Here is a 12,270-nt window from a genome sequence, read left to right as displayed (position 1 = left end):
ACAAGTAGTGGCATGTATAACTTCCCTCAAATTTCTGCAGGAAAGTGATAATCAGCAATTAAACTGGCATCTGATGGAGAAGGAAGGAGAAAGACAGGGAGGCTGGAGGTTGTCATGTGTACAGATACAGACAATATTCTCTGCACTTACGCCGTTTGCCTTGCTAAGAGCCTGAAAGTATATGCTGTAGCTTTTCAGGGGAGAAAGAGGAGCATTCCAGTAGCCATTGTAGGTCTTGTTGTCGCCCACGGTGAAGGGCTGTGTGACGGGCAGGTTGATGGGCTTCAGCTCGGCTGCAAAGTAGTGAGGTGAGTCAAGGCTGGAGGCGTTCTTGTAGCTCACTGGGATGGAGAAGCATTCAATGATGTCTGCAGCTCTGCGAGCTTTCTGCAGCTTCTCCTCCTTGACAACGAGTTGATAGACACTGGGAGGAGAGGGGAGAGAGGAAGGTAAGACTAGAGTCCCAAGATCCTGAAACATAAAGAGTGTTTCCAACAGCGAAAGAACAAAGCAAAGTAACAAAAACACTGTTACATTAGGGTGAGATAGCAAAACAGCTCTTGGCACATCAGTGACTGGCTATGGCTGCTGTAAGCTGCTTTGAAGGTAAAGTGCTGGTTCATTTGCTCTATTCCTTTAGCAGGATTACACCTTTGGGAAAGTCAGAACAGAGCTCAGTCACGCCACGCTTTGGGTAACAAAGTACCTACTGCAAGATCCAATCAGTAACAGATTTTTAATGTACTGAATATTCCCTCCATTCCAGCCATCAAGGTGAAACATGAAAACTTTGCTTGGCCAAGGGATGATTTTAGTAGAGGGGAGCATCCACAGAAAGCAATGCTATCGGCTCTGTTTTGGACAGTTTCGAGGTGCAGGAACCAGTTCAGATGACCAAAAAAGATTCCCGTAACTTTTAAGACTGCTCCTAGTTTTGGCCCTGCCTCACATCTCTTTTTGTGATACATCCTGGAATGAAAAAGTTCTTAGCCATGATTCCTGCTGGCAAGTCTCCTCCTACCTTGCATCACTTAAAGGCTGACTTACAGAGCAGCATATGTGGGTAGGTGGCTTCATCTCTCTCCCAATTCACTTTTGTTTCAGGAATCAACTCTCGATACTCTTTCGAGCTCCATGAAATCCTAATCCTTTTCGATTCATGCTAAGCCTTTGCCTTGTATGATATGTAATAGCAACCTTGTCATTTCTAGCTTGCTATTTCCAGGCTCAAGGAGGTTGCATTCAAATGCACACTGTGTTGTTTTTTTCTTTTCCAAAGACAGTTAACAAAGCCCTTTAGTTCAACGCTGCTACAGCCGTGGCAGGTTTAGTGCCTGCTTAACATCGCTCACCCCTTTGACAAAGAGAGATAGCGCTGCAGTCATTTCACTTTTTGTCAGGATATTCACAGCACTGCCCTCACCTGCCTGTGTCAGGCTGCTCCATTGTTTACTTGGACAGGGGAGATCGATTAGAAGACCGGAGGCAGCCAGCAGCAGATCCGCGTCCCTGCTTTTGCAGGCTCATTTCTGCAGAAAGGCTGCTCTGGAAATTATCTCGCATAGCAATGGTTCATCAGCGCTTCTGCGGGGAGCAAAGTTCTGGCACCTTCCACAGGCAGGAGGCAAAGCAAAACCTAGTTCATGTTTCGGAATTTATTACTACTTCAGGGCTGCAGGTACTTGGCGTGCTCAGTGCTGAGAGAGAAGCAATCAGCACAGCAGGGCAGCTCCCACTGCCAGGCCCAAAGGCAAATCATCGTTACCAAAATGACCGATGGATGAACTGCTTGCTATTAAGCTGTCCTTATGCAGGATGGTATTCACATTTGCTAATGGAGCAGGAGCACCCAGACATATGGACACAGCCTTCAATGACGTCCCCGCAGCACTTTGGAAGACTCTCCTCAATCCTACTGTTCATTGGAGGTTTTCATAGAATATTTTAAAATTCTTTAGTATTTCTTTGCTGATTTCTAAGACGATAAACACGTTTCCCAGCAACAAGGACTCACCATTGAGGATGTAGTGGTAGCTTTAAGCAAAAGTGTGTTTAACTTCAACCTCAAGCTCAGCTCAGCTGTAGAGTTGCAGTTTGCCTTCTGGGATACTGCTCACTAACAGACTATATGCAGAGTCTTATTCTGACCCTTCAGGTTGCCAATAATAATCCACATTGCTGACAAAAATAAAAGGAAGCTTTTGTTTGCTGACAGAAGTACTCCAAATTGTGATGAACATTTCTATGGGCATTTGCCATATGCCTTCTAACCAAAAAATTGTTTGTTTCCTGCTGCATATAATCCTACACGCCTTTTTCTGCTGGTTTTAGAAAATGTTTCCTTTATATAAACACACAAATATCTAATTCTCCTTTCAGTCCATAGGGGCCACGGGTTCCCTCTTCTTCTCTCCCATACTTGCTGTGTTGAAAGGACAACCTCATTCTCTTCATTATGCCACATGCAAGCAGAGAGCCCACAGACCTGTCTGGTTTAGAAGGGGAAGTTACCAGGGACATTAATGGCCAGGTAATTAAACTGCTTCTGTAATCAGAGAACTTAGTTACCTTTGAAGACATGCTCAGTTTCTCCCTTGGCTGCTCTCACACCCACTGCATTACCATATGCACTCATGTTCATCACGAGCAACACCTCTGATGCATATAGAACCTTGTAACAGATACTCTTTTGCTTGCAATCTTTTACATTACAGCTTTCTGCCTTGGCCATTAATGCATACTTCTTCCTACCCTGGGGATAGCTCTTCTGTTTTACAACCTGAAATTTTAACTTATTTTTTATGTTTATTCTTTTGGAATCTTTTCAGATGTCTCTGGAAGCACAATGGCTCCTTCACAAGCATTCAGCTGAAATTTAATAGATATCCCATTTGTGTGCAAGTTAAAACACCACTGATCTATTCAAATACTGTCACCTTTTCCTTTGAAACAAGTATTTGAGCCAGCATTGCTGTCATTATTCCCTTTGTCTAAAAAAACTACTCCCTGGCGAAACACAGAATGAGTTACAGATGGCATTACTTTGAGTTCTTCCCTTTGTGCCCTGGCTCTCACCAACTGACACAGTGCTGGCACCTCTTTCTGCTGTACCTGCTCAACTCAGTGACCTTCATCACTCAGCCTCACTCTTTCCTTAGGCTCTCTGTTATTTCCTAGCGGTCAAGTGGCCGCTCTCACAGGTGTCGACCAAGTGGCCAAGAGAGCAGCCACTCTCAAGGATCACTCTGGACTGAAGATTATCACTCTGGGAAATTGTTTTCCTGCCAAATCATTACTCTGGATCTCGTTTTTTGATTCGGATATTTTGATCTGGTCCCTCCAGAAATGCCAGATTTACACAGTTCACCCCTAACTAAAAAGAGGCTCACAATCTCATTTTCTTATTTCTTCTTCCTTGATGTATTTTTCTTTTCCAGGTTACTTTTCCTCTTAGAACCACAGAAATGTTTGAGTTAGAAGGGATCTTTAAAGGCAATGAAAAGAGACACCCACAGCTCCATCAGTGCTCAGATCCCCAGTGCCCTGACCTCTCTGGGCAACCTGTGCCACTGCCTCACTGCCTTTAGTGTAAAAAGCTTCTTCCTTATATCCAACCTGCATCTCTCCTCTTTTAGCTTGAAACTATTTCTCCTTGTCCTACCCCAGCAGACCCCGAAAACAGTCTGTCCCTTTCCTTCGTATAGTTCCCCTTCAAACATTGAAAGGCCATTGAAAGGTCTCCCTGAAAGAGTTTTGAATGTCTTATTTTTACTTAGGAGCAGAATTTTCCTGAACTGCCTTCAGGACGTTCTCAGGAATCAGCTTCTCTGCTCTAAATAACAAGGTGCTATGAAGCACATCAAGAACTTCCACCTCCGCTTCCATCAGCATCACAGCTCCCTCCTGCTTGCCCTTCCACTGGCAGTGGAAAGCCAGTGATCCTGCAACCAAATGAAATCCATGTGGGAATTCTGGATAGCAAGCATGCAATTACTCACCACAATTATGGCCATGTTGTCTGCATTACTACAGAAATTCTCAAAAGAGTAGAAGTAATTCCAGTTTTCACAAGAAGTGATAACATTCCACGATGCATTGTGACCCCAAAGATTGCAGTCAGGCACTCGCTCAAAATAAACTCTGTGAGCATGACCTGCCCTTTTGGCCTGTGGAGGCATCCAGCTGCAGCCACACTTCTGTTGGGATGTGGAGCAGAGTCAACCATTTGCAGCTTGTTAAGACCAACAGTTTTGCAATACACAGCATTGTGATTATAAGCAGGGAAAAAAAGGAGTGCTCTCCCAAAAAGAAGAGCTAAATGCAAGGAAGAAAAGAGGCAATGGAAATACAGAGGAGGTATCCAAGCTATTCTATTAGCTCTTATTCTGGCTACTAGGTAGGCAGTAAAGCAGATCTCCTGGGGCTCTCCTCCTCTCACGCTTCAAAGCTATCGCTTCCAGCCAGTATCAGCCAACACTGCTTTCATAGCAGGAATCAATACATTGCTTGAAAATGCCCAGCTGGATAAAAGGAAGTTTCAGTGTCATACATTGAAATTATATTAAAAGAGACAACAAAAGCAGAACATTGAAACTACCAATTCCATATAACAACCCCAGTGCCAATAAACTGGAAGACGACACAGTAAAAGTAACTACTTCCTTTCAATGTTTAATATCCAGCCACATTTGCAAACACTGCAATCAAATCCACACATCTGCATGTAGCAGGGGAATAGAAGCAGGGGTCTTGCCTTCCTTGTGCTACTCCAAACCGCCTCACTGCAAACCAGCAACTGTTTTATCCCCATGAATGGCAATGGAGGACTGGTTTCCACACATCCACAGCTCTGCTCTCAAGAAAGAGCTCTCCAGGGATTCTCAATCTGATACTGATCAGATGCCTGACTTCCTTGAAGGCTGGGAAACTCCCTGCCCTATGGCGCAGCTGTATACTCTTATTAGAAAAGGAGGCCAAACCTGGCTTCCCTGAGAAATCTCACAGGTTTTATATAGATAAAACCATATTACTTTAATAGAAGCATTTTAAAGTTTTTGACAGCTCCATTCTAAATCACTGATAAAAGCAGCAGCCATAATGGCCGCCACAGCACAAATGTTGTCTGCAGAGGAAGAAAATGTGCTCTTATCATCATCTACAAGGTAATCTCTTCAATTATGAGTTCTCTATTCAGTGTGGAAGCACAAGTGTGATAATCAACGTTCCAAATCACAGCCCTGTCTCTGAGCTACTGAGACATCTTTGAGCTCTGGCAGACTTCTCTTTCCCTGCTCTTGATTTCTTTTTATGCTGCTCGAGGATGGGCTGAGGAAGTAATTGTCCAGAATCTAGCTGTGTGTTTAGTCCAGACTCCAGTTTTGGATGCATGATGTCTATGAATGTGGGAGGAAATGTCAGAGCTTTCCATAAAGTATTCCACATCTGGTCTGTGCACTTTGGTGTGCTGACACGGCACTTCCCAACCAGGAGCATCTCCACTATATCCCTGATGATGACAGAGTATGCCATTGATACACTTTCTTCTTAACCCTACAGTGATCTCCTCACTTGACTTATTAAAGCTTAAAAGAAACAACACTTCAGCATTCAGTTCAGTATCCCCTTTGGACCATTTTAATACTACATTTTCTTAAACGTACCACATTAAGATCTAATATTTTTTCATTTGATTTTAATATTTAACACACAAATATATTATCAGCTGTGCACTATTTCCAATAATATTTTCACCGTGGGAATAAAACCCAGTGGCAATTAGTACAGCCTGATGTTGCAGTGCATTTTTACCAGATTATTTTCAGCAAGTTTTGTAACTCACCCCACAGAGAACAGGAACCTCTCATTTCTGGTTCAAAGGAGTACAATATTTTCAGGCAAACCGTCTGACAGGCAGCAGGAATTAAGATACCACAAAAGGGTCTTTGTGGTTTCCTTCCTAATAGTTGTCTTAATTCAAGGATGAAAGACAAGAAGGGCAAACAAAGTATGAAGATGCAAGGCTTTTCCATCCTGACACTGCCATCTCAGACTGAGGGCATGCAGCAGCCAACATGAGCTATGCATTGAATTTCCCCTGTTGCATCTCTTCTGTAGAATCAGCAGATGCAGCACTTCTGAAAAGGTTATCCAAACACATGCAAATCAAACCCAAATACTGTCTGACCGATCTGTGAGAGTTAATGCTGCACAGAGACAACCAAAAGGCATCAAGTGCACACAGCCAGGGGCAAAGGTGTGACACTTTGAAGGGCTAACAACCAATTCTTCTTTCCTCTTAACCACACTGACAAAGTTTTAAAAACGTGTTCTCTTAAGACCGGGAATCTCCTCAGAAAGCTGATTCACAGCCTCAGCAGGCAGAGGGTACAAATGCCCCAGGCATGGCACAACACAGAAATCAGACTACACATACTTACACCAGCACCTTCCACCATCATTTTTCACTTGTGATTCCATTAAACTGGCTTAAAACAATTTAAACACATTTGTAAATATACCTCCATGTGAACAGGAAAACTCGGGGCCTTTATTCTGCCTGCACGGAGCCCTCTCCTGCCATAATGCAGTGGGACAGCTTAGATGTGGTGCCTGATAGTCAAACTTCAGCATTCAGAGAATCACAGAATGGTCTGGGTTGGAACGGACCTTTAAGATCATCTAGTTCCAACCCCCTGCTATAGGCAAGGATACCTCCCTCTAGACCAGATTCAGATTAGCTACTGTGTCTGCAGATGCTTACTTTCTGGCCAAGTTGCTTTTGGTGACGCAAACTGAGCCAGAAGAATAGCATCAACATCTTTAGTTTTGATTTCCCAAAGGTGTCTTATAGAAACCCCGAATTCTGCCACACATGCAATAAGAAACAAAATGGTACCACTCACAACAAGTCAATTGCATGGCAGCCCCAGACAGAAGACAAAGATTCTGAGCAAACTGTGTGTTCTGTGAGCCAGAAACACTTCACTGTCCAGGCACACGTTTTGTCCTAAAGGGAAATCTGATAAAATACAATCACAGAATCATCACAGAATGGCCTGGGTTGAAAAGGGCCACAATGATCATCCAGTTTCAACCCCTGCAGGGTTGCCAACCAGAAGACCAGGCTGCCCAGAGCCACATCCAGCCTGGCCTTGAATGCCTCCAGGGATGGGGCATCCGCAGCCTCCTTGGGCAACCTGTTCCAGTGCCTCACCACCCTCTGGGAGAAAAATGACAGAAGCTAGAAGTACCATATAAAAACCCATCAGGTCTCCATAGAGCTCACTCAAAAATTTAAACAACAAAAAAGTGGGATTAAATACTAAATAGTAATTACAGTGTGAACTTGCACAGAAGGATTTTGTAATAAATTCAACCAAAACCCATTTACTCTCAAAAAGATTTATAAGAACACAAGTGATTTGCTAATAAAAAATGTACAGGAATAAAATGTATAACAGTCAGAGAGCAGTGACACTGTGGAAGCTCCATCCCGAGCCATGCTCTGGGCATCCTGTGCCAGTGGAAGGCAATCCTGCAACGGGACATGTTTGGAGGTCTCATTCAACCCAAGCCATTCTGTGATCCTACAAAGCCAAACATGGAGGCTCGTTGTTCTGAGCATACAACGCACCTACAGCCCCGTGTTACTTCGGTGCAATGCTGAACATTCCCTCAGTAGTTTCTCCTTGTGACTATAATAAAATGCTCAGGTGCCAATACATTCCTGAGAATTGAGTCATCTACTTCATACACTCCAAAATTTCACCCTTAACATCTCCTGTGCACTTTTAATCAGAAGCTCTGAAACTAATCTCTGAACGATAATGAACTGGGTTTCACAGCCACCTAAGATGTACGTACAGGGACCCAATACACCGTTCTGCAATTTTCTCTCTATTTGGGGTCTGATTCTAAAGCCGTTACAATCAATTAAAGATTGCTACTATCTCCATACAGCTCCATGTAGGACGCAATATGCTGAAGTTACGGTCAGCTTTCAATAAACATTTTTATGGAAAAGAATATGAAATAAAGATTTTCTGCAATGTCATCTTCTGCAATATGCTTGGCTATTTCAAAGATTCCAAAACTAGCCCATTATGAATATTGGGCTGCAATTCCATCAATACAATCGTTAAAAGAAATCAGCTTCTTCACATCTGCAAGAAAGCATTCACACAAATAATGCTTACGAAAGTGATGCTACTTGAGGAAATAGTTTCTCATATTGCAAAGCTATTACACCAGATCTTTCATTTTCAAGTTATTTTTGTGTGCTCTTTAAACACTCATTTAAATTAAACAACTCTTCGGCTACATTTGCTCTAGTTGAAAATATCAAAATTCAGCCAAATTTGTTAAAAAAAAAAAAAAAAAAAAAAAGAAGAAGATTTTAACTACTGCTGTTGCTATGAAAAAATCCTGCTGAGATAGAGCCAGCAATAATGCAATCCATTTCATCAAGAAGGCCGATAACAGTCTCTCCACATTTTATTCCATTCTGACACTCACCCCCTACCACAGCCTTTCTACCTTGAAATTCATGAAACAAAATGTAGCGATTTCACACTTGGCTAACACTATTTGGAGCCACTGTTTTCATATGGGCTCATATGGGTTTCATATTATTTATCACTAGAATGTCAAGCTTTGTTAAATTTCTACAGCGAGTGGAGTGGGCACTAGAAAAAGGTAAGAAAATGTAAAGACTGATCCTATCCCTGTTGGACTAAATTTCCAACTATAGTTCATCTTTCCCAGTAGCTGGACTAATGGACTAAACTAATAACCCCAGCAGTGCCAGTAAACTCCAAACAGAACTGTGTTACACGTACAAAACACACACAGTTGTCACAAGGGCAACTGCACTGAGAGTCAGTGTCTAACGACCAAAGGAAGGACTGTGCTTAAAAGCCCAAAAGCTCTTGGCCTTTGGCCCATACTTAAAAAAGATTGCTTTCTTTCCATGCTCAGACCACCAGAACACTGCATCTATTTACCTGTACTAGGGCTGCTCCGAAAGTAATGCCTCCTACTTTATGACCTTGGCCCACAACACCAGAGGCAGATGTTGGTGCGATGGCAGAGGATGAACCTTCCCATCAATATCCTGTTCCATTTTGTTGCCATGTGACACACGGCAGCAGAGGGGCAGTTTGACACTATAACATCTGACACTGAATTCTGTATGAAGCAAAGGGGTGGAATTGAATTCCTCCATACAGAAAAAAAGTCACCCACTGACATTCACGGATGCTTGCTGAACAGTGATGGAGATCAAGCAGTGGATGTGAGCACAGTGAGCGGTGCATTTCAGCAGTGGTGACAGCAACAGTGCGTTACCTCTGCTGGTGCAGATGGTTACAAGCACAGCATGCAGGATCTTGCTCACTGGCAAAAAGGCACAGCTAATAGTGGTGACTATGCTGAAAAGTAGTGGTTTGTAGCTGAGAATGTGCTCCATTAAATAGTGCCATTGTGCTCTTTGTATCGGTTGCAGTTTCCATGGAAATAAATAGGAGGCATTACCTTTAGATTGACCCATGTATATTTACACGTATATATATATATATATGTATATATATGTATATATATACATACATGCATCATTTCTTTAAATGCCTAAAGTTCCTCCTGTTTAATCTTATTGGGAAAAAACACACGGTAAAAATAATATAGAACTAGAGGGCATTTCAAAGCTCTGTGTTCCATTATCTCAGCCATCTCCATAAGGCTGACCTGGCTTGCAACACAGATTAGACATAATAGCTGCTGCTCCCCTGTGGAATAGGCCCAGTCCCTATCTCTCCAGCTCAATGTTATTTTGTGCTGGCAGATTAAAGATAATGAGTGCAGACAGATAGGGCTTTCGCTGCAACAGGAGCTAATGTTTGTGGCTTTGGAGGTGTTTTTTCCCTCCTGAACCACCTGCCATCTGTTTGATCTAGAGGAAAAAAAAAGCCACCACAACCCTTTTGTGCTGATGTCACTTAGCATTAAACAGGCATCGCTGACTGAGGTCTCAGTGATCGCTGGTTTGTCTTGAGACCAGAAGAAAGTAAGTTTCAAGGACAAGAAGAGCCAAAGCAGTTGTTTAGCTACCTACAGGACTAGGAGAGAGTGTGGCAGGCCCTTCCCTGTGTCTCCTGCCGTGCCCTCCATAAAGCAGAGCCTCGCACAAGGCTGTGTGTATCTGCATCTGTTCTCAATGAGTTTGGGTATTTCCAATGGCTCCCCTGAAATTAAGACAGTTTCCATACAGAAACAATCTAGTTTTTTCTCCATTTTACAGGCCAATAGCTACTGGACTACACAGGGAAAACCCATACATATGAATGTAAAATCTTTTCTTAACAACAGAACAATGGAATTGTTTTATTTATGTAACTAAAAGGCTAATGAAAGCAAGACAAACAGGGGAACTTGCTCTAACGTCAGCAGAAGAGTCATTATTAAATAAGGCCGCTGTGCTCACGTCACAGTCTACTCACTGTTATTTTATCCATGGACAACAGAAAACATGAGCTCTCTTGGGAGATGGTAACACAGATTTCCACCTTCTAAAAGCTACTGGCCAGATTCTTTCTGCCTGTTCTGGGCATACTGCGCTTTTCAGGAGGTGCAAAACGCTGATGCTTCTGACAGCAGGAAGAAGTGGCACCTTCAGCTCTGGAATACAAGTAAGTTGTGGGTGGGAAAACAGGAAAATGGAAATCCCAAGGATAAGAGCTGGCAGCTGGTCTGTCATCACTTGTAAACACCTTCAGAGATCCCCAACAGAGTGGGAATGGGGCAGATGTATCCAACAGGAGGCTGTACCTGATAAAGACATACTTCACCATTCACTCCCTTCAAAGCTATGCATCTTTTTGATGTGAGATAAAACTGAAACACAAGGTGAATCCTCTGGGAGGAATTAAAAAAAACCCTCAACCTGCATCAACATCAGCTCCTGCAATTAGTTTTGAATCAGGCAAGGTGGATACTGAGGAAAGTCAGCATCTTCTGTTCTACTGTTTGACCTTTCCAGTGAAATACTGTTCTCCACCTCTCTCCTCACCTTCCCCTTTTGCACCATGACTACTTTTAATTAAACCAGTCCAATTTCCCCTTCCTTCTGCACCGTAAGCAAGTCTCTCACCATCTCCTAGCTCTGCCTTTTGCTTTGGAAAAGCGCTGTGCTAGGAGAACTGAAATTATAGGGAGGCAGAACAGCACCATGGCTGGAGAGGTTTACTCTTCTGAATTGTCTGGCTGCATTTATGATAATCCCTTCATTCCATCTGCAGCCCACGCGCTGGTGCAGCAGCCCCCTTTTCTAGTTCAAGAAATTATGCATTCATTATGGAGGAAATTAACACCTCAAAGCAAACTATAATTAGGAATTCTTCAATTCGGTTTATGCTTTTTCAATTAGGCCCTCTATAATTTTAATCACGGGAGCATTAACATGTTTCCGGAATTTATATACCTGTAGTATAATTAAATCCTGAAATGCCTTAGTCTGCAACAGCAAAGCAGAGCTTACTCATCTTCCCTTTTATTGCAGTTTTGTGTTATTGTAGACACATTGAGGGGCACCTGCTAGCACAAACACTGCCTGCCACATGTAGGAAGGCATCCATTTACCCTCTGAATATCTCAGCCCTGCTGCTGCTGGAGGAATGCTGGCTGGATAGGGCTCATACACTGCTTCCGAGGGGTGATGTTTGCCAGGGACTATTGCCCAGATTCATCCCATCTGATTGTAAGTACCAAAAGGAGCTGCTTCAATTAAGCAAACCTTCCTCCGTGGCCCATGAAGGGAACCAAGCTGCTGCCTGTGGGCAAGCTCCCACCTGGGGCGGCTCATCCCACCTCAAGGTGTGATCCAGGGGCTGCTGCATGCAAAAGGAGGCTTGGTGGTACATCGCAACAAACACAATTTCCACTTTTTAAAATATTTTATGCAGTTTGCAATTATCCTTTTATTCTGGGATAACACAGAAGGGGAATACTGACTCCGGGTGCTCCGATGCAAATTAAGAAACATCTTGGGAAAAAGAAGCACTCACACTGGAAATGGGGGCATTTCCCCCTGTTCCCTCTTTGTCTTACCAGCTGACAGCTTGATGTGAGAAAACGGCCATCAATTTGTGATTCTCGGCTTAAAGTTCAGACTTCATTAACCTTTTGATTGCTGGAATTTAACCTGACAGTTCATGTGGACAGCATGAAAGATTTATGCAAAAACATTCACTCCCTGACTCTCAATATCCTCAGGCCTTC

General features: G+C 43.1%; 1 protein-coding gene across 11 annotated transcripts in view; it reads right to left on the bottom strand.

The window, feature by feature from the left end:
* The window catches only part of PTPRT (protein tyrosine phosphatase receptor type T), a 425,958-nt gene that overhangs the window by 91,059 nt on the left and 322,629 nt on the right, over nucleotides 1-12,270 (bottom strand). For all 11 annotated transcript variants that reach the window (XM_048963311.1, XM_048963312.1, XM_048963316.1 and 8 more), the window contains exon 12: nucleotides 151-424. In XM_048963311.1, the coding sequence (XP_048819268.1) occupies nucleotides 151-424 (274 nt within the window). The remainder of the gene's footprint in view (nucleotides 1-150; nucleotides 425-12,270) is intronic.

Source organism: Lagopus muta, chromosome 16 (genome assembly GCF_023343835.1).
Source record: "Lagopus muta isolate bLagMut1 chromosome 16, bLagMut1 primary, whole genome shotgun sequence".
Classification (NCBI taxonomy): domain Eukaryota; kingdom Metazoa; phylum Chordata; class Aves; order Galliformes; family Phasianidae; genus Lagopus; species Lagopus muta.
The sequence above is the reverse complement of the archived record's forward strand: the minus strand, read 5'-3'. Positions and strand labels throughout refer to the sequence as shown.